Source organism: Engraulis encrasicolus, chromosome 6 (assembly GCF_034702125.1).
Source record: "Engraulis encrasicolus isolate BLACKSEA-1 chromosome 6, IST_EnEncr_1.0, whole genome shotgun sequence".
Lineage (NCBI taxonomy): Eukaryota > Metazoa > Chordata > Actinopteri > Clupeiformes > Engraulidae > Engraulis > Engraulis encrasicolus.
The window spans coordinates 31289495-31307621 of record NC_085862.1 but is presented as its reverse complement, the minus strand read 5'-3'; the positions used below and the strand labels follow the sequence as shown (position 1 = coordinate 31307621).

The 18127-nt window shown below is 46.8% G+C and overlaps 1 protein-coding gene and 1 long non-coding RNA gene across 3 annotated transcripts in view; one reads left to right on the top strand and one right to left on the bottom strand.

Moving 5' to 3' along the window:
- Positions 1 to 1379: 1379 nt before the first annotated feature.
- Positions 1380 to 6797, bottom strand: LOC134450337 (uncharacterized). Its single transcript, XR_010035070.1, has 3 exons — positions 6689 to 6797; positions 5334 to 5487; positions 1380 to 3022 (listed from the first exon to the last, which is right to left on the bottom strand). It is a non-coding gene; the product is annotated as an uncharacterized LOC134450337 (long non-coding RNA).
- A 1694-nt stretch (positions 6798 to 8491) lies between these two features.
- The window catches only part of hmcn1 (hemicentin 1), a 183675-nt gene continuing 174039 nt past the window's right edge, over positions 8492 to 18127 (top strand). For both annotated transcript variants that reach the window (XM_063201257.1, XM_063201256.1), the window contains exon 1: positions 8492 to 9038. In XM_063201257.1, the coding sequence (XP_063057327.1) occupies positions 8786 to 9038 (253 nt within the window). In that variant the 5' untranslated portion in view covers positions 8492 to 8785. The remainder of the gene's footprint in view (positions 9039 to 18127) is intronic.

The following is an 18127-nucleotide window of genomic DNA, read 5'->3' as shown; positions in this document are numbered from 1 at the left end:
CTGGAAATTAAGTACTAAAAATATTACACAGTGCACCTTTAAGTAAGAAATCTGACAACCAACCCCAGTCTACCCCAAAAGGTTCATTCCAGCTGCTCAATTGAGTGGGGTAGGAGGCTTATCAGTTCCTTAGCAAGGCAGCCATACTCGTCCCCAGCAATACAATGCATGTATCTCATCCCAAGAAAGGCTTCCATCTCATTGTAGCCTACCTAATGTATGTTTATTTACAATGTGCCTTATAGTGACAATGTACATGTAGGCTATTTTTTGTATTCTACAATTATAACATTTCAGTTCCCCAACTGAATTTGTGCCCTATCTAGGCCAGTTTTTAGTGTCATCCCTAGTAACAGAGAACGGAAAGAGAACATTAGGTACAGTGTAATAACCAGTGTTTATATAGATAGATAGAGAATACCCCCCCCCCCCAAACACACACACACACACACCTGTGGTTACCCAATTAATTGCATTTACTTTGTCAGTACCCCAGTTTACCTGTACCAAGCTTTGCATGGTATCAATGCAATCAATTTTCTTTTTCTTTTTTATCATTAATCATTTTTTTGTGTCAGTCTGCCATCAGACAGCCTGTGGTGATGACTTGGATACAGTATGTCCGAGTGGGGCTCCAGGACGGGTGGAGGGTGTTGCAGTCTCTTACTGTGTGTGCAGTGGTGTCACAGACATGAATTATGTTCGGCATACTTTCCACAGAGCTGCGAGTTGTTATATGGCTGGACAATGATTTGGCGTGTGCATAGTGGAGTGGGAAGCAAGCAGTGTGGAACAATTGTCTACAGGGTGCCGAAGTCACATTAGGGCCCCCACCACCAGAGTATGGGAGGGCCTCGGGCCCTGGGGCAAACGCCCTGCTCGCTCTCCCTATAGCTCCGCCCCTGAAAGCAGGCAGGAGTAGTTGTGGGGGTGTGGCGCCTCCCCTTTTTTTGTGGGAGCCAACTGTTCTGCATGATTTCAGGTGGCTGGCTGCCCATGAGTAGGGTGCGAGTAGGGTGAGTAGCGTGCTAGTAGGGTGCACGCATGTTGGGATTAAAATGGCCTGGGGCCCCAAGGCTACAGCAATATCTAGGCTGTGGTTTGGGGCCCAAGGCTGCAGTCATATCTAGCCTATGGTGGGGGGCCCTGGGCTGCAGCAAATATCTAGCCTGTGGTGGGGCCCCTTTGGCTACAGCCATATCTAGCCTGTGGCAGGGGCCCTAGGCTGCAGCCATATCTAGCCTGTGGCGGGGGGCCCTAGGCTGCAGCCGTATCTAACCTGTGGTGGGGCCCCCTGGGTTGCAGCCATACGTAGCCTGTGGTGGGGCCCCCTAGGCTGCAGCCATAGCTAACCTGTAGTGTGTGTGTGTGTTTGGGGGGGGGGGGGGGGCTGTTAGGCTTATCTAGCCTGTGATGGGGGCCCCAAGGCTGCAGCCATAGCCAGACTGTGGTAGAGGCCCCTGGGCTGCAGCCATATGTAGCCTGTGGTGGGGGCCCCTAGGCTGCAGCCATATCTAGCCTGTGGTGGGGGCCCCAAGACTACAGCCGTATCTGGCCTGTGGTGGGGGCCCCTAGGCTGCAGCCATATCTAGCATATGATGGGGGCCCCCTAAGCGGCAGCCATATCTAGTCTGTCCAAGGGCCCCCTATCTAGCCTGCCATATGAAGCCTGTGGTGGGGCCCCCTGGGTTGAAGCCATACGTAGCCTGTGGTGGGGGGCCCTAGGCTGCAGCCATTCTAAGCCTGTGGTGGGGGCTCCTAGTCAGCAGCCATTCCAAGCCTGTGGTGGGGGCCCCTAGGCTGTAGCCATATCTAGCCTGTGGTAGAGGCCCCGAGGCTGTAGCCATATTCAGGCTGTGGTGCCCTAGGCTGCAGCCATATCTAGCCTGTGGCAGGGGCCCCCTGGAAGATGGGGCCCCCTGGGCTGCAGCCATATCTAGCCTGAGCTGGAAGCCCCTAGGCTGCAACCATATCTAGAATGTGGGGGGGCCCATGGCACGTGGGGGGCCCTAGGCCCCTGGCAGGTGGGGGCCCTAGGCCGCAGCCATATCTAGCCTGTGGTGGGGGCCCCTAGGCTGCAACCATATCTAGAATGTGGGGGGCCCCATGGCACGTGGGGGGCCCTAGGCTGCAGCCATAACTAGCCTGTGGTGGGGGCCCCCTGGCAGGTGGGGGCCGTAAGCTGCAGCCATATCTAGCCTGTGGTGGGGGCCCCTAGGCTGCAGCCATATCTAGCCTATGGCAGGGGCCCCCTGGAAGATGGGCCCCCCTAGGCCGCAGCCATATCTAGCCTGAGCTGGGAGCTCCTAGGCTGCAACCATATCTAGCCTGTGGGGGGGCCCATGGCATGTGGGGGGCCCTAGGCTGCAGCCATAACTAGCCTGTGGTGGGGGGCCCCTGGCAGGTGGGGGCCGTAGGCTACAGCCATATCTAGCCTTTGGTTGGGACCCCCAAGTCTACAGCCATATCTAGCCTGTGATAGGGCCCCCCTAGGCAGCAGCCATATCTAGCCTGTGGTGGGCCCCCTAGGCTACAGCCATATCTAGCCTGTGGTGGGGACCCCCTGGCAAGTGGGGGCCCTAGGCTGCAGCCATATCTAGCCTGTGGTGGAGGCCCCCTTGCAGGTGGGGGGCCCTAGGCAGCAAACATATTTAGCCTGTGGTGTGGTCCTCCTCTTCCTCCATCACCTCCTCCACTATGTTTCCATGTGTCCACCATGTCATGGCAGCTTGCAAGTCTGTCTCGGGGTGCAAGGGGAGGCCGGGGACGCAGAACCATTGCCCCCTTCCTCCTCCGCCTCCTCCATCACCTCCTGCACCAGTTCCCAGACCTCCAGCATCCTCCTCCTACTCTTTCATCTCCCTCTTCTCCACCACCTCCTCCAACAGCTCACACATGTCAAGCGTGTCATGGCGGCCGCTCCAGGTCCAGCTGTAGGTGCTGCAGGTCTCAGGGAGGGTGGGGAAGCGCAGAACGTCCAGGCCGTCAGGGTACGCAGGCGCACGCTCAGCCCCACGCGCGCCTGCACAGCAGAGGAGAGGAGACAAGAGGAGAGGAGGGGAGAGGGAAGGAGAGGAGAGGGGAGAAAGGAGAGGAAGGGGCAAGGAGGAGAGAAGGTCTCACTGTTCAAGCACATTTTGAGCTAGAAGCCTCATGATGGTCTCAAATGAAAGCTTACCCCTTGATGTGTTCTACAGTCATGGATATGCCTTTTGGGTAGTATTACAGAGATGTTACACTATGTACAGTAAAAAACATGGGAAGAAAGGGCATTATTGAGCAGATTTGAGATTCCTCTGTCCCTGGGTGTAACACAGAAGAGCTATATGACCCTGGAATCTGTAAAACCTGGATTCTAGACTATCATTCAGTCTTTGAATATAGTTTCTAGCTCTTGCTTTGAGGGAGCTGCAGCCATTCAAAGCAAATGAGCCAACACAAAGCTGCCTAAAACATGACCTGCCTACTTCTCTTCTAAGGCTTGTCTTTCAGGGTAGGAATATCACAGAGCTACTCCAGTGGTGCCCATGTAATCAGCAGGGTCTGGGGGTCAATACCATTGATCATATGAAATATATGGAAGTGTAGGCAAAAACAGCACATTTCTTGAGGGAAAAAAACTGATCGTTGAGTGGAGTTGTACAACTTGTGGTTGAAATACAGTAAAGAAAGAATACACTTTCATAAACCTTGGATTGTAACAGACATTTTGAGACCATGATGATAAGGATATGTTCATGTTTGGATGTCCACTCATCCTAGGAAGGTAGGGAGACATCAGGCGGGGGGTGCTTGGGGGGGGGGTGTCAAATTTGAAAGGTGACATTGTGTAATAAGTAAGGGATAATTGACGACACGGTGTGCGTATAACAGGAAAAATAATGCACACCAGGTGGTGATGCGGCCACGACGCGAAGCGGAGTGGCCGTTACACCTCGGTGTGCATTATTTTTCCTGTTATACGCACACCGTGAAGTCAATTATCCCGCTTATACCACGGTTGCCACACTGTCTGAAATTTATTTGAGGCATTATTTCGATGCTATAATGGCTAAAACAAAGGTTTTCTGTAGAACTAGTTTCTTCCGCCACAAGAAGCTTCTTTTCATAACTTTCTGGCGAACTGCCGTTGCTAATTCTAAATTGAAGGTTGCTACGGCCAAGACACCGTTGATAGTTCTATCGCATTCGGTTGTCAAGTCAAGAGCCAGTCGTTAATTCTATCGCATTTGGTTGTCAAGTCAGTCGCCTCAATGTTCTACCCATTCGATATATGGGCGCGTCTGACTTGCCCACTAGACCATGCTACAGTTGGCATGATTTCTACACATGTACAGATCTCAATAGATTAAAAAAATACCCCGCGCATCTTGGCGACATTCTAACTGCCTCACCTCGCCATTAACTTCATCAAAACAGGCACCTCGCCAATGTGCTCTCCTCCCATAGGAAACTCCCCTTGATTTATTTTCCACTGCGTTTCCATAGTTAAGCCTATTGATCCGAAAATATCCCATACTTTTCACAAGTTACGCTACTCTCTCAACTGATAAACGCTACAACCGCAGGAAACATCTCCTCTCGTGGGGAAGAAACGCCCACGTGAAACGGGCGTCCCTTTGCGCAGGGAATCTCTCTCTCTCTCTCTCTCTCTCTCTCTCTCTCTCTCTCTCTCTCTCTCTCTCTCTATCACAAAGTTGACAGAGTGATGGTCAGTTGGGAGAAATAAACATGTTTCAAATTTGATTAGGCCTACTAAGATTTGCTCTAGATTCACTATACATTGCTGGTGTTTCCAGACGCGCGGTGCCACATGTGTCACTTCAGCGCGTAATGCTTGCAACTTTTTTGTGTGTAATTTATGAACGTGCGTGCCTTGGCGCATTGATACACTGGAGTTATGCGGTCAGAAAAGTGACCTAATAGTGGGACTACTTCAGGTGTGCATATATAGACAGTTAATCAATACCCAATTTAGCGCGTCACAATGGGAGATTCCAGACTGCCGTGGTATAAAATAATAATAATGCACATAAAATATGTTCAAATCCCTGTATAGTAGTGCTAGGTGTGTTCCTGAGGGTCTAAGCTTTCCAATGATGTATAATTTTCCTGGGTTTATTACACCACCTGGATTATAAACAATTGCGGAATGAAGATCAAGTTGAAGTTCAAAGTAATTTGGGTCGGTACCGAGTCGCCTTAGAGTCAAGGTTAAGAAATCAAACCATTAAAATAAAATTATTAAATATAAAAAATAGCTATGATGTGTGTGTGTGCGTGTGTGTGTGTGTGTGTGTGTGTGAGTGCGCGCACAAGCGTGCGTGTGTTACCTGTCCGACATAACGTTGCATCTCAAAGATCTTTGTGGTCTTGGTGAACTTGACGTGGTGCATCTTGGGAGAGCTAAGGGTCCTGGTGTGCGGCCGGTAGTTCTCTCCCTCAGGGACGGCTTAATGGAGTATGGGCTGTGATTGCTCCTTAGCACTGAACATCAAGAGGAGAGGGACAGGACATTATATGAAGAGCTTTGTAGCAAAATGACTGGAACATTTTGGGAAATTGACATTTTTGTATTGGGCATTGCATTGCAATAGAGTATGGGCAGTCATTGCTCCCTTGCACTGAACATTAAGAAGGGATAAGAAGTTTAAAGCCTGCACATCCAAAACACGTCTGACCTGGGAACAGGACAACCACATGAGTACAAAAAGATGAAAAAAATATTTGTTTTGCTCCCACTTTTTACGAAGGGTGTTCGCCCGAAACGTTACGCAAAAATAAAAAAGTGTAGAGCAAAAAACTCCTGGAGGGACAGGGCACTATATGAAGAGCTTTGTTGCTCTTACAGTGACTTACAGTATATCCATTCTGAAATATTTGGGGAACTGACATTTTTGTATTGGTTTATGGGTTGTCATTGTTCCCTTGCACTGAACGTCAAGAAGAGAGTTGAAGGAGAAGGTTAAAGCCCGCACATTCAAAAATCGTCTGACCTGTTACTGGGAGCATGAAAACCAATGATCTCACCATGGAGTGTCCAATAACTAGTTAGTTATTGTAGTATCCATATTATAGTATCCAATAACTAGTGTAATAAAAAAATGGATACTCCGAGTCCTTAGTGAAATCAGCTAAAAAATGGGCTGTTGCGCAATAGCATACACTTCAGACACTTGAATACACCTTTATTGCCCCAGGGGGAATTTGTTTTGCGTTTTGGGAACACTTGAACATACAGACAATTACGACATTATACAAGGACAAGACTAAAAAACAAACAAAACATACAAAGTATTCAAATAAAAATAAAAAGTCCTGGCAGAATAGAAATAATTAAATTAAATTAAAAATCATATATACATTCAGTATATTAAAGTTATTACATTAACTCTATCTGCACTTAACTTTTTCAACAGTTGGATGCTTCTAGGCACAAAGGATGTCAACCCACTTCAATTATATCATACACTTCAAGTTACTCCACAAAGGACAACAATTGGAGGTGTCAATGTTTCAGAGTGGCCAAAATGTATAATTCCAGGTAGAGTATTACAACACTATAAAGTCAAGTCAAATTACATATATTTGCATAGCCCATTTCATTCACAGAAAGAGTGACCAAAGGAGGCCAAAAAAACCTCAGTATCTACTTACAGGTAACTTAATCAGAAAATGTCCCGCTTACCTTATGTTTCGATGACATGATTAGGCCCTTTCAGTCTTGGTGTTGTGCCTTGTAAACGGCACCGACCCCATAGCGCCGGCCGGACGATGGAAAATTGAGGCCGATAGTGGACAGGGTCAGGCCAGACTGACAAGATGCCGGTGTCAGTGGAACATACAAGATTAGAATTACGGGTGTCACAGAGGATGGCGCGTCATTACCAATTAGATCATTTTTGCGTCATGAACGGCGCAACGTCTTGAACCACTGAGATGGGCGCACTGTTCTGTGCTTCAAACGCCCAGCAGATGGCAGTGGAACCACTGCCTTCTGACTGTAGCCTAGTAGACTGTAATCGAAGTATTGGAATCATTATGAAACGAAAGACGGCGACACATTTACATTTCTAACGGAGTAGCCTAGCCTAGCTGGTTAAAAAAAAAAATCTTTGTCTCTGTGTTTGGGAATTTCTTGCTGCGCAGACAATGTACTGAAAATATGCAAATGACCCTAAAACCGCGTGAGCAAATCAAAGTTTTGCGGGTTAATCCAATCTGTGGCCAAACTTTATGTTTTCCCCTCACCTGTGCGTAAACATGAACACTTTTTGCGCAGTTGCACAATGTTCTACAGTATTCCACGGTCACATTTGTGGGATTGAAGGATCATTATATGACGATAAAGTGTGACATTTAGGGTCATGGCCATTACAGAAATAACACAATCTCTATGTAGGCCTACCTATGTTGTCTGATACTCATGTGTTTACTGCATAGGCTACTGTAGTGCGAACATGACTAATGTTATATGCCAAGAAATACGTTAGCCTATTGCTGACATGGGGGGGTCTGTAAGGCAACCCAGGGTAATCATGGACTACAGGTATGTTTCCATAATAAGCTACCGTTTTTTCATGGTCCACCGTCCTGAAGAGTTTTTGAGGTTAAAAAGCTTATTAAATCCCATAATAATTAATGCCATAATAATCACACAACATTCTCTTTTTGTACTGTCATGCATTGGCCGTTTAATGTTCAGGTATTTTGGCACTACAGTATTAGATTATTTGAAAGCTCGTGCGTCACTGTCACTGGACAACCACTTGGAGGCGCGGTGCTAACCAAATACTCGCACGTGCCCCCAGTCTATGATGCGAGGATACTGTAACCGTCAAATAATAACTTGGTTCAGGCTGCTGCTGAAAGTTTTGGCGGGACGTAAGAAATTATAAAGAATTGACGTTTAGTTAAGTATTATTAACAACATTAGAAATTGCCTTGGCTAACTAACTTCGCTAACTGTTTTGCTTAAATTTATAATGATAGTTTCTGTTGACCAATGCAATAATGCTCAAAATTACAGTTGAACAAAATCTATTGAAGCTAGCAATCAGTAACATTAAAGGCCAACATTCTTGGCACATGACCCGGGTTTCCCCTGTTTCTAATTGACCCATTTGCGTCCCGCTTTTGTAAACCTTTGAAGTAGCAGCGTTTTGGAGAAGATGCCAACAACTCTTTGTCATTAGCTAGGTCTTCGGAGGGTTATGATATGAGGACAGCATAGTTCGCAACACCCGTGTGTTTAACTTGGTTGGGCTAGTTGGATGTGTGGATGGCATAGCCAGCTGTATGTCACCGCGTCGGTCCTCTGCCCAAAGTAGCTAATTATGCGCAGAGGTCTGCTGAGGAAAAGCCTGCATTCTGTCTGAAACTTAGTGGGAGGAGGAACAGTCAGAGAGAGAGAGAGAGAGAGAGAGAAATAGAAAGAGAGAGAGAGAGAGAGAGAGAGAGAGAGAGAGAGAGAGAGAGAGAGAGAGAGAGAGAGAGAGAGAGAGAGAAATAAAACCTCACCGGGAGCTTCACTTCCAGCAGCATCTCTGTCTTGAATCACGGGACGGATACAACTGCCTCTTCTTCCTCCCCTTTGTCACTCTCTTCGTGTCCGTGGGAAGAGCTGGTCAGAGTTTGCACTCAGCATTTGTTTTCCTGCGAGGAGCCAATGTCTCCCCCTCTTTTTCGGTACCGACTCTGAAGAAATATCGAATAGAGAGAGACAGAACTTTTGTGCAGTCGAACTTTTTGCAGCGCTTAGACCGGTTGGGTCTTTGCAACAAAAATGGGCTTCGTCCTTTCGCCCCGGTGGCTTCTGCCACTTCTAGTGGCGGCTTTATCCTCGGCTCAAGAGCCCGAACCGGACCAAGACATCCCAGAAGGAGCATCCACCTTGGCCTTTGTCTTTGATGTGACCGGTTCCATGTACGACGACCTGGTCCAAGTCATCGAGGGAGCATCGAAGATTTTGGAGACGTCCCTTAGCAGAAAACAGAGGCCACTCTACAACTTCGCTCTGGTCCCCTTCCATGACCCAGGTATGTGCGTTTTTGTGCAGAGTCATGTTATTTGAAAAATCACAAAGACTTGTCAATTCATAAGGTTCATTTTTTTTGTTTTCAAAATCTACATACAATTCTGCCCTTAATGCACGACACACCGCCATAGTTGTTTCTTGAATGAGGGTAAACGCTAAACAGTGACAGGCCAGACATGTCCATTGTCAACTTTTGGTGATGTTAACCGTTGCCCGAGATTGTATGATACATTTTCTTTAAGGATAGGCCTACATTAAGAAAATGGCTGCATAATAAAGCTACTGTTTATTTTGAGGGAACTGTCACCTACCACACTAAGCTTAATCGTTTTAAGTGGGGTTTGGTTTTAAGTGACAGCAAGCTCCAACACAAAAGGCGCACAGCCTCGTCAGAAACGTGTGAAAAATCGTAGTTTGCTGACAGTGCTTGAACTAAAAGCAGAGTGGATCCTCTCACATCCACCTCCGGGCGCGATACGGGCAGTGTGACTCCGCAGGCCCAGATGTTCTCGTGCGGACTCACTGTCATTATCACCCCTTCCCCCGGGGCTCGTGGCTTAACGACTTCAGGGATGCGCACGCCCGCAGGGATACCTGCCTTGAGGCAAAAGGATTAAGTCAACCTTCAACACCCCCCCCTCCCTCCATCCCGCCTCCATCTCCACACATCCCCATTCCTCCTGTAGAAGGCGTTAGGAAATTATGACATGTGATTCGTGACAACATGGGCATTTTGATCAGGATCTGGTCCCAATAGGCTAGTCCTATACATCTTTGAGTATTTCTTAAGTTTCTACTTTCTACGGTGTTAAATGCGCTCTAGTTGCACATCTTTTTACAAAAAGAGAACAGAGATCGACTGATTAGCAGATATACGCAAAAAAGTGAGCTGAAACAACACCCTGCTGTGTTGCCTCCTGATGCCCCCCCCCCTAGTGCGTGCGTGTGCGTATTTATGTGTAAAAGCGCGTGGAAGCCAGGAAGCGTTCAACCGACAGCAACACCCCGTAAACGCGCCTGGTTTTGCTTCTAGGTTCTTGAACAGCACTTTTTTGCCCAGTGTCCAGTGTAGGCACTTGGCAGCATCACTCACAGAGAAAACTTCTCTCTCAGGAAATGTAGACCCTAACCTGAGCATGCTTTTGCAGTGAACCCACAGATAAGTGTACCGCTCACAGGAAATGTTAGACCCTAACCCAGGGGTGGGCAATTGTTTTGGCCGGAGGGCCGCATTGACTTTAGAATATTGACCAAAGGGCCGGATGCCACAGACAACTTGCCCGTGTCAATAATAAAACATGATGTAGGCCTACGTTGACATAACTTGCGGCAATGATATTTCTGCACATTGTACTGTAATTAAATAAACTTAGATGAATCTTAAATTTGCAATACTCTTGTTTTTAGGTAGCATTTTAAGAATGTTGAGTAACCGTTTGAATTTGGATTTAAAAGTTGTCTTTCTTGTAAAGGCTCTGGGGGCCACATGAAATGGCTCAGTGGGCCGCATGTGGCCCCCGGGCCTGAGTTTGCCCACGTCTGCCCTAACCCCTGCAATGAACCCCCAAGAACACATCGCCCTAAACCTGCCAGGCTAATAAAGGCATGGCTGACCTGTTGCAAAGGCACCGCACAAAGAGCATGCATGATCTTTGGTCAGGAAGAGGGGAAAGAAGGCGAGAGAGGGAGTGAGGAGAGACAGTGCTTGAAATGTGGTCAGGAAGGGGAATGGGGGCACAATGTGCAAGAAAATGGAGGGCTGTTTTATAGTGTAACACTGCTCTTGAATAATGAAAACCGCAGAGCGCCAAAAAGTGTGATTAAACGCCCTCTAGATTGTTTTTGGTCCCATATTTCTAAGTGTTGAATTAACACTGGATTGTTTTACCGTGTGCAGAAGACAACCATGGATGGAACAGCGTAGTGTGTAGGCTACACTAGGTCACTGACTCCACACTCCACCTAGACCTACATCTTGTCTTGGCAGGGAGGCCCTGGCTCTTTCCCTCTCCCACGCGTCAAAGGGCGAATCTGACCGCAAAACTTGTTGCTCCGAACAGCGAGAGCCTAATAGATTTTCCAGGTATTGCAGCAGAGGAGAGCCGAGCCATAGAGAGCAGAGCAGCGCCCAGGAATTTTCTTTCAAGATTTCTCTCTTTTTTCCCCTCCTCAGTCTGTGCTTGTATCTGGTGATCGTTTCAGAGTGCTGATCTCAGCCAGTGAGGTCTCTGTGTTAAGTTACCCCCCCCTAAACCCCCTGCGCACACATAGGGAGGACATTCCCCCTCTGAACATACATGGTATCTTCTCTCTTTCTCTTTCTCTTTCTCTTTCTAGTTCTTTCACCCTCCTCTTTGTATCTCTCGCTTCTTCTGCCTCTGTCTTCAGGGAGGATGTATCCCCATAATGAGATTCTCTCTCTTTCCCTTATTTTTTCCCTCTATTTCTTTCTCCCTCTAACCTCTCTCTCTTCCCCTCCACATCTATGTCTTTCTGTCTTTCTCTCTCTTTCTTTGGTTGTCTCTATCATTCATCTGCTCTCACTGCCTCTTTCTTACTCTTTTCATTTACTCTGATCCCTCCATCTCTCTCTCGCTCCATCGCCCTGTCTTCCTTCTTCTTCTCCCCATCTCTCTTTCACCCCCCCCTCTCGCTGTCTGTCTGTCTGTCTGTCTGTCTGTCTGTCTCTCTCTCTCTCTCTCTCTCTCTCTCTCTCTCTCTCTCTCTCTCTCACACACACACACACACACACACACACACACACAGTAACACAGACACACATGCACACCCCCGCACTCAAGTGCTCTGAATCCATCTTCCAGATGTGCATGCTGTTCTGCTAAAGTCAGCATGTCAAATTCTTGAAGCGTTCCTGTGTATCGCTTCAATCAGCTCTCGCAAGTCCGGCCCGGCGTGCCAAGCAAAATAAATATTTGAAAGCGAGGTATGCCTTGTGTATACAAAAATATAAAAAGATGAAGATTTGTATTAAGAGCGCGTGGGGGGCTATCTCAGAAAGGCCTGTGTTTTTTTGGGGCTATATTGTGCAACCCCCCCACCCCCAATGGATGCCTACCTGTCGAAAAACAGATAAGGTTAAACGAGCCCATCTTCTGATTAGGACCCATCTTAAAGTTACACCACAGCCTTGTCCAAAAACGTGCTATGTTTAGTGTATGCGAGTAAAATTGCACGATAATGTAGTGAATGAGTGAATATATTTCGTATTATTTCTTTTCATGACAGTAATTTCTTTTTCAACTTTAAAAAATAATGTCTTGACCATAGTGCAAGCCATTTCTTGATTCACTCTCCCGTTCTTCATGAGATACAGCAGCAATTTTCTTTGATCGAAGCAAAGGCCAAAACTATTATAATGTGTTACTGCTGTTAAAACACCAATCAAGACACGTTTTCAGCACAGAGTTCCTGAGTCGGAAGTCCGGCAGAGGGACCTGGAGCATGCATGGGGTGACTGGTTTCTGTCAGCTTCTCCCAAATGATATGTTATGTGTGTACACTACTACAGAGAGAGAGAGAGAGAGAGAGACTCCTGGGACTGCGGTGAGGAACCCACCACTCTCCGGAGCTCTTAAAACGCGGGACTCCAGCGTCCACATCCTTCAAATTCCTCCTCAGATTGTTCCATGTAGTGCCTAACACAACACACCAGATCAGACTCAGCTCTACAGGCTGCCGCCACACTGACTTGATTTTCATAGTCATTGAACCTCTGAACCTTTGAACTTGAACGAGCAATCCCCTGCCTCCCCCAACACACACACACACCCACAACCTTATCTCTCGCTCCTACACACACACACACACACACACACACACACCGTCTCCTCTCTCTCTCTCTCTCTCTCTCTCTCTCTCTCTCTCTCTCTCTCTCTCTCTCTCTCTCTCTCGCAGTCTTGCAGTGATACAGGAAATGGGGCTTATTTTCTTTGGCCATCTCTCATCTGTCTTGTGTTGGCCAGCCTGGTCATATTTATCCAGCGCACAGAGGGAAGAAGGAGTGTGTGTGTGTGTGTGTGTGTGTGTGTGTGGAGTATGGGAACTGGCAACTATGTAGGTTACAGTGTCAGCACTGATTTTGATTTTTGAATGTGAGAAGCCTGATGAAACCACACCTCATATAATAACAGACAAAGCAACATCTCAGTTTCAGGACAGACTTCTTCTTAGATCCGAATCATCACACATGCACAAACGTGCACGCGCACACGCACACACACTGACATGCACGCACACACACACATGCACACACACAATTTGTGGCCTAGCCACCTTTGTGGCGCCGTGCCACCTTTTGCACAATTCCCAATATCACAGTGAGAGGAAGGGGAAGAGTCTGTTGCTGTGTTCCATTATTCACCCTCTGTACTGTGTACCTTGTTTGAGTGCAGTGAAGTACCCTTTCCACCCTCCGCAATTCACGAGGCGAGTACATTCCGATTCCCTTTCTGTCTGATACACTTAACGGAAATGACGGTTGGTCGCGTGACATCCGAGTTTACCAACCGCCAATATGCAATTCAACACGGAAGGCACTGTTCCTTATGCTAACACTTTTTAAAGTTACCCCTGCCTCTAATACACATGGCGATTGTCTTTGGAATCAAAACTATGCTGTTATCACGGAGATTCAACCGTTTGACAGATCTGACACTCAACTACGTCACAAACATGGCGGCCGTTGAGTGCGAAAAGTGTACAGTAACACCACACTTCGAAAAATGGCCGTTTTGGGGGCGTTATCCGGGTAATTTACAGTACACTTTACCGTCGCGATTAGAAATGGAACACCCTGCGTACCCAAACACAGTGCGGAAAGGGCGGACAGTACGAGTATTGGAACACAGCATGTGTCTACACACTTTCAAAACACACACACACACACACACACTTGGGAGTAGATGACCCAGGGTCTGGTGAATGCATTCAACGTTGCACACGTAGGCCTACGGTATTCACACGTTTGGACAGTTTAAACATAGTGATAATGATTTGTGGACTGGTCAGACTTGGAAGGCTATTTGTTGGTAGTGATAAAGAAATGCGGGTGATGGGGAGGGCATGGGGTACATTGACATTACCAGAAATATAGGGGAACTGCATTGTGTGTTTTTGTCTTGGTGTACAGTATTTTGATATTCTTAGACACTGCCTTCTTTTCTTTTTCTTCTTCTTCTTCTTCTTCTTCTTCTTCTTCTTCTTCTGCTCTGCTCATCTGTGTGTGGCAGATGTTCTTTCTTGTGTACGGTTAGCTGTTAGCTGTGAGTGAGTCAGCGCATGTCTGAGGTGTGTCATTCTAGCCGCCCTTTGAAGCTTTTTTCTACATGACGTCTTCATTGAAGAACTTCAACAGTCTTTTTTCTCTTTTCTCTCCATTTTCCCATGTATCTATCTGTCTTCCCCGGTGCCTCTTTCTTCTTTATTTACAAGCCTGTCATCCCCCCTTTTGTCTCTTTTCCATCTTTTCGTCCTGAACTTTTGTTAAATGTGGAATATTCACTTGTAGACTATACAAATGCACTTTGTGAGGAAAATACCCCACATCCTATGCTGTTACGCTGTATAATGAAGAAGATGAAATTCAGAGTGTTTCGGACTGTCTTCTCTGTCATCTCTTCTTCTATGTCTGTCATTCTCTCTAGCGCTCTCTCTCTCTCTCTCTCTCTCTCTCTCTCTCTCTCTCTCTCTCTCTCTCTCTCCCCATCTATGACCTGCTTATCATGTGTAGCCAACGCTGCATTCCACACACTCGGCCTGAGAGTACCTGTAGTTATGCACCAACTTAAGTACTGGGAAGAGCACACGTGTGTGTGTGTACGTGAGTGTGTGTTTGAGAGAGAGAGAGAGAGAGCGAGAAAGAGACAGAGAGAGAGAGAGCGGTCTCAGAAGTGTATTTAGACCTTGCTAAGGTGAATCTATGAGGGCTTGTTAAGATGGACAGGGGTCGTGGGGAGGAGGTCTCTAAAGCATTGCACATGCTGAAAGCTCCTCTCCTCTCCTCTCTTTTCTTCTTTTCTCTTCTCCTTTGTTCTACAGTACTCTTTTATTTCGTTCTGTCCTCATCCTGTGTTTTTCCCCCTCTTCCCTCTCTCCCCCCATCTCCCCATGGTCACACTAATGTTCCTTTTGGAAACGCTCCCTTTGTGCCAGATTACAAGGGCTGTGTGTGTGTGTGTTTGTGTGTGTGTGTGTGTGTGTGTGTGTGTGTGTGTGTGTGTGTGTGTGTGTGTGTGTGTGTGTGTGTGTATGTGTGTGTGTGTGTGTGTGCGCGCGCGTGTGTGTGTGTGTGTTGGAGCACTCCCTCCACGACAGATTACAAGGGGAGTGTGATTGGCCTCGGCAGAGAGGTAAAATGATGCCATTAGTCAGGAATTCCTGTGTGTGTATGTGCGCGTGTGTGCGTGTGTGTGAGTGTGTGTGTGTGCGTGTGCGTGTGTGTGCGTGTGTGTGCGTGCGCGTGCTTGTGGGTTTGTCTGCAGTCATTAGTGTATTTGTGTGTGTCTGTGTTCCGTAGCCTCTCTCTCTTTCTCTCTGTCTCTCTCTCTCTCTCTCTCTGACTATAATGGAGAGGGATAGAAGTGGATATTACAATACAGTCTGTAATTTGTAGGACAACGCTGCACACGTGCGCACAGATATGCAGGTTAATGTGCCTCAGGTGTTGTGTTGTACTTTGTACCACAAGGAGACTGCCTTTTTCAAAGATGATGCATGCACCCCTCTGCATACTTCCAGGCAGAAGTGGAGTGGTTTAAAGTCAGGTTAGTGGGTTAGAGGAGCAGCCTGTGCTGTGCTGTGCTCTCAAATTGGTGGCTGGTGGTGGTATGACAAGTGGTTTGCCTGTGGAATGCTTTTACCTCTTTTCACAGATGTCCATGTGCCTCTTTTCCACTCCTCCACTCCACTTCTCCGCTCATCCTTTGTTTTGGGAAGACTGCGGTTCTGGCTTTTCTGTGTTGCACTGAAGAGAAGGTCATTATTTTTAAATTATTTTTTGGAAATTGTGGTGGCAGTCGTAATGAAGTTGCTTAAAAGAGAGCAAACCACGTACCACTCAGCAAAGGATTTTCCACTGCGCTTCGAAAGGCTCATTTGATCAAGTAAGTCAAATGTTTTGAAGCCTGCAGGCCTGAGTGAGCCCCGCTGTCGACATGAACTTGAGAGGAATCAGAGCCTACGTTATTTACTGTCACCAGAATGGTAATGACCCCAGTCTTAATCTGTTACTTAAGGCTCTTGGTAATGTCATCACAATGTTGTTATGATATAGTTGAGTCTTTTAAGCAAAGACTCTTGATAATGTCATAGCAATGTTGTTATGATGTAATATGAGTCTTTTCGGCAAAGAGTGAATTTGCCGTCGGCAGGTGGGCCCATCTGCACAAAGAGGCTACGTGATGGGCAGCAGATGACAGTCTCTTCAGTAGGCCTAAGCTTCAGTCAACTGCTACATGACATGACCACATGTCAGTGGCATGGGCAGGAAGGGTGAACGTTTTTATGAGCTTCAGACTTCAGAGAATGAATAACATGGTCTGACAAACCACTAGAGGTATCTCGTCCAGACACAGGTACATGTCCCAAACAGCTGCTTCCAATTGGACAAATTAACCACAAGTCTGGAGAATCCAATGGTGAGCATGGCTCGCTCCCATTGGTTGCATGGTATTATGACCGCCCTGCCCCATGTCATGTTTTGATTGGATAATGGTGTAGGTCGTGACCTCTGATGTCTGGCATTCTGCGTTGATCTCTCAGACAAAGGATGTTTGGATGATTTAAGGAGTGTGTGTCTGTGTCTGTCAGCTTCTCCGAATTGCGAATGTGACTGGTATGCAAAATGGTACAATATTATTTGTAATAACTAATGATTAACAATGATTGTCACTGTGGCTTTCCCACTTGCATGTGATGCTCATTTCAATGAAACCAGAATGGGTTGAGAGAGTCACAGCATTCCTGATGTTGAAGAAACTTTGCCAAGCTCTGGCTCCATTCACTCTTTTAACAACAATCCCGCATCGCAAAACACATCACAGAGATTGACACGGTTGATTGTGGCCGTCTGAACTTAGGCCATGACCCATGCTGAACATCGCAGTGCATCACTGAACGTGACCCTGAAAGAATCTGACCCTGGTCATATCACCCCTGAACTTTGAACTTGGGGGCTTTTCCCTTGGTTGTCCAGTCCATGGTCCGGTTTGGTAACCAAATCAATGGAATGTTGAATGACCCTTGCTGAGGTCTGTTCGAGGTCTTTGAGTTCACTCTCTGTGTGGTAATGGTACGATCGAATAATTAAATTAAGTGATGTAAGAGACATTTGGACTACGTTTGACCACCACATAGGTATAAAGGGCCTCGGTCGGATGCTGTCAGAAATGCATTGTGGCCCCCGTCTTTCTCTCCCATCTCTTTTCCTGTCTCTCTCCCGCTGTCCTGTCTGAAAAATGGCAATGAGCCCAAAAACTATTTGTATCTAAAAAAGAAATGCATTATGGCTTGAAAATGATTGTTGATTGATTGATTGATGATGAAATTGTGTTCAAGTGGCAGCTATGAACACATGATGCGTTATGCCATCTATCAGAGATGTCAAAAGTAAAGGTAAAAGTTAAAAAAGAAACAGTCACCTTCCAACACAGGTAAATTATCTGAGTAACCAGTAGACCTGTGTACTTGTTTTACGATCAGCTAACTCTGTGCTGGTTGGATCCAATTTGTTGTGAGTTTAAGTGTTGGAACCCACCACTGGACTAACTGGGGCAACAGCTACGTACTTACACCATGAATTTACTTTGACTTTTGACTTCTCTCTCCTCCGCTGTCTACTATATACACATACCGGACTGGTGCCAGCTCAGCTTTGCCAGTGCGGGAAGAAGATTTTCATTCAATTTCACGTTCATGAGTGTGTGGTCTAAATTTCCTCAACTTCTTGTGTGACACTGAAGTGCATGGTATGAACGAAATGCCATTTACATGCAGTCACTTCCCTGTGTAAATGGTGTGTGGGGAGTGCCTCTGACAGTGGCTCGCAGCTCTGACAGTAAAGGAGGGACACAC